The sequence below is a fragment of the Cariama cristata genome, unplaced genomic scaffold (genome assembly GCF_000690535.1).
Source record: "Cariama cristata isolate BGI_N322 unplaced genomic scaffold, ASM69053v1 scaffold40126, whole genome shotgun sequence".
Lineage (NCBI taxonomy): Eukaryota > Metazoa > Chordata > Aves > Cariamiformes > Cariamidae > Cariama > Cariama cristata.
In genome coordinates this window covers 25,122-28,708 of record NW_009623434.1, presented here as the reverse complement: position 1 = coordinate 28,708, position 3,587 = coordinate 25,122, and the positions used below count along the sequence as shown (strand labels likewise).

The following is a 3,587-nucleotide window of genomic DNA, read 5'->3' as shown; positions in this document are numbered from 1 at the left end:
GGGCTCGTCTGGCTGCCCCAAACTGGGTGGGAGCGTTTGAGATTCTCAAAACGGGGCCTGCAGCCTCCTCCCATGCTTCCAGCAAACCTTCCCTCTGCCCCACCAGGTCCCGGAGGAAGAAGTGGAACGTGGTGGAGCACCGAGTGTGGGCTGGAGGCACTGAGTCCGAGATGTTCAACAAATTGGAGAGCATCGCCTTATCCCCCTCCCCACAGACGCCGGTGCTGGGCTGTCACATCAGCAGGGCCCTGGAGCCTGCTGTGGCCAAGGGGGAGGTAAGGATGTGGCCCTGTGCTGCTGAGCTCTCAGTTCTGCTTGTCTTCTCCAAAATGGCAGCCCTGTGTTGAGCCCTTCTTAGATGCTGGAGACGCAGTACACCCAGTAGGCTCTTGGAGCCATGCAGGAAACCCATTGCCCCTTTTGTTTATCTGCATGCTGTCAACAAAACCCAACATGGCTGGATTTAACAGACTTCTTCCAGGAGCTGTCCTGCATCGAGACCGGGCCCTGGACTCCAATGCTGTCTTAGCATCCATCTGTGTTTCCTTTCACCAGTTTCTGACCAGCAGAGTGAACTGGGTGGTACAGAGCTCGGCCGTTGACTACCTGCACCTCATGTTGGTTGCCATGAAGTGGCTCTTTGAGGAGTTTGACATCAATGGGCGCTTCTGCATCAGCATCCACGATGAGGTGCGCTACCTGGTCCAGCAGCAAGATCGCTACCGGGCAGCCTTGGCCCTGCAGATCACCAACCTCCTCACAAGGTGAGATGTGATGGCTATGGTGTCTCCTGGGGATGAGCACCAGTGCCTCTGGGGGGGACAGGGCAAGCTAAAGGGACTGGGGTGACAGCTTTGCCTGTAGCAAGCTGGTGCAGAGCAGTTTTCTCCTGCTCAAGGGAAGCTGGCAGTGGTGGAGGTTGCAGTTCCTTCATGCATGACTTGGGTGTCTATAAATGGAGCTCAACTTCAGTTTCCATCGACGATGTGCTGGCAAGAGGGGGATATCGTCAGCTTTTGGCTCCTGCAGGGATGGGGCCAATCGTTCTGCTCTGCTGGGATGCAAGTGCGTCGCCTCCTCCTTCCTTCAGGTCTGCGGCTGTTGCGTGGCAGCAGCCTTTGGGCTTGATTGAGCAAACAGGAGCCTGAAACTGTCCCCATCCCTCGTCTTCCCTGCCTTCAGGGGACAGCAAGGGGCACAGCTCATCATCTCCACTGTGAGCACCAGTGCTGTTGCCCCTTCTGCAGCGTGGGGCGTTCCTGCAGCTTCCCTGCCCCATGCAAAGTTAAGCTCAGCCTAGAAAGCTCGTGACCTCAAAGGGTTCCCTTCGATCCAGCTCTGGCACAGCCAGCTTTGCCAAATCCCCTTCCTGGCGCTGTGGGCTATTCGGTTGTACGGGAACTAGCCAAAGCTGAGCTGTTTTCTCCTGCGCTGAGGCAGGGATACAGCAAACAGCCTTTCTGTGCTGGTGCGGCAGGCACAGCAGGGGCAGACGCCCTGACGTTCGTGCCTTTGTGCCGGCTCCTGCGAGCACAGGGCTTCCTGCTGGGAAAATCCAGCATCTGCTCTGCCTGGGAGGATTAGCCAGCAGCAGAGGGCTGGGTTCTTCCTTTCTTCTGAGGAGGCTCAACATACCATTACTCTCTTCCTCCCGCATCCACTTCAGCAATACTTGACCTTCCTGCTACCCAGTACTTAAAAAGCCCCGTGTCTTCCAGCTGCCGAGTGATGTGGGTGCAAAGTAACCTGTTAGCGATTTTGTGACGCTGTGGTTGATCAGAGCCAGGTGTGACAAGGCTAAGGGTGATGTGTAGCACTGTCCCACCTGTTCTCTTCTTCTTCCAGGTGTATGTTTGCCTACAAACTGGGCCTCCAGGATCTGCCACAGTCAGTAGCTTTCTTTAGCGCAGTGGATGTTGACCAGTGCTTAAGGAAAGAGGTGACCATGAACTGTGCGACGCCATCAAATCCAACTGGGATGGAGAAGAAGTATGGCATTCCTCAAGGTGAGAGCTGTCCGTGTGAGCTAACACCCCCCGTAATCCCCTCTGCACAAAGCTCCCCAGCTTAGGCAGAGCACTTGCCCTAAGCAGTCATTCCCCAAGGGCTCCTCCATTCAGCAGAGGCACCTTCTGAGCCCCTTGCTTCCTGACCCATCGTCTGCCCTGCAGGGCAACCACCACCCTGGTGCCAGCCCCTCTGTACCCCTTTCCTTTCTCAATCCCTGAGTAGTTTGTGCTGCTGCTTCCAAGGATTTCTGATAGTGATGAGCCAGGCCTGGCTCTGTTATCCCACGCACACATTTGCTTTGTGCCTCTCAGCGAGCCCTCCTGTGCACTTTCAACACAGCCCAAGATTGAATTGTTCCCTTTCTGAATTGAGGTGCCTCAACAACCTTGCACGTTTTGCCCTCCAGACCCAAACTCTTCCAGCCTTGGGTGCTTTTTCTCCTTCCTCACTGCCCCTTAGTCATGCACAGCTGTGTTCAGAGAACTGCCTTGGCACGGCTGTGTTCTTCCCCAACAGTCCCACGGCCTAGAGTTGTCCCTGTCTGCACTCGGTATAACCCTCTAAATGCTGCAAGCAAACATTTAACTCGGCTGGGAGCTGCTTTAAACAGCTCATCCTCGATGTGTGGCAGCGTTTTCCCAGATAAGGAGAAGAACCTGCCCTCAGATTTGTTCTCTCAGTCATTGGACACATCAGATGCTCTACCCTTAGATAACCTTTATTAGGAGTCTAACAGGCATAGGGTGCTTTTAGAAACAGGATTTGTGTTCTGTGGGCAAAAAGGGCACCTCTGTTCTCACCAAGAACGAGGCAGAGTAAACAAGTGCATTGCATCAGGGTCAGCAAAAACATAACAGCAAAACCAGCCTTGCCAGAGGAAGCTGTCGCCGCTCTGCTTCTCAGGAGCTGCAAGCAGCAGCAAGCTTCAACTCTGAGGCAGAATAGCTCGCGTTTCCACCTGCCTACGGGTGCTGGTTCCTGCGTTCACACCACCACACAAAACAGAAGTCTGAATAAATTTAGGGCTTTTTGTGCAACACGTTCTGAACTAAAGCAAATCATGACCGTCACTCTCCTCCGTTACACGGTCTCTGAGCGTACTGCAGAACGCAGGGAACTGATTGTCCCATTGTTTTCCAGGAGAAGCACTGGATATATATCAGTTAATTGAAATAACCAAAGGTTCACTGGAGAAGAAATGATGACGCTAGGGTGTCAGAATGACAGTTGTCCAGATTGCGTGCCAAGAAAGCCCTGGCGGTCCTTTCAGAAGGAGATCTCCTGGCAGGGACTGATTCTGGTCACTCTGTTTCCTTTTTGCTGTAAGAAGGGAAGAAGATTTTGACAGCAGCACATTTGAATGGCAGAGGTGCTTCCAAGGGCAGCAGCCAGCTGTAAAACCTGAGACGGGGGCCAGAGTCGCTGCTTGCACACCCATAGGCACAAAGGAAGAAGTCTTAAGTATTTGGCAAGAGAAACAACAAGCCATCATCTCCATACACACAGTTCTCCAAGGCCAAGGCACATCTGTCACAGAACAGGCAGTGTGGGAGGAGGTACCAGTGGCAACCCCAGCT

General features: G+C 53.7%; 1 protein-coding gene across 1 annotated transcript in view; it reads left to right on the top strand.

The window, feature by feature from the left end:
- The window catches only part of POLG (polymerase (DNA directed), gamma), a gene marked incomplete at its 5' end in the record, with an annotated part of 9,586 nt that extends 6,374 nt beyond the window's left edge, over positions 1-3,212 (top strand). Inside the window, 4 exons of the mRNA XM_009702724.1 lie at positions 42-275; positions 556-764; positions 1,846-2,006; positions 3,151-3,212. Of these exons, the coding sequence (XP_009701026.1) occupies positions 42-275; positions 556-764; positions 1,846-2,006; positions 3,151-3,212 (666 nt within the window). The remainder of the gene's footprint in view (positions 1-41; positions 276-555; positions 765-1,845; positions 2,007-3,150) is intronic.
- Positions 3,213-3,587: the final 375 nt, after the last annotated feature.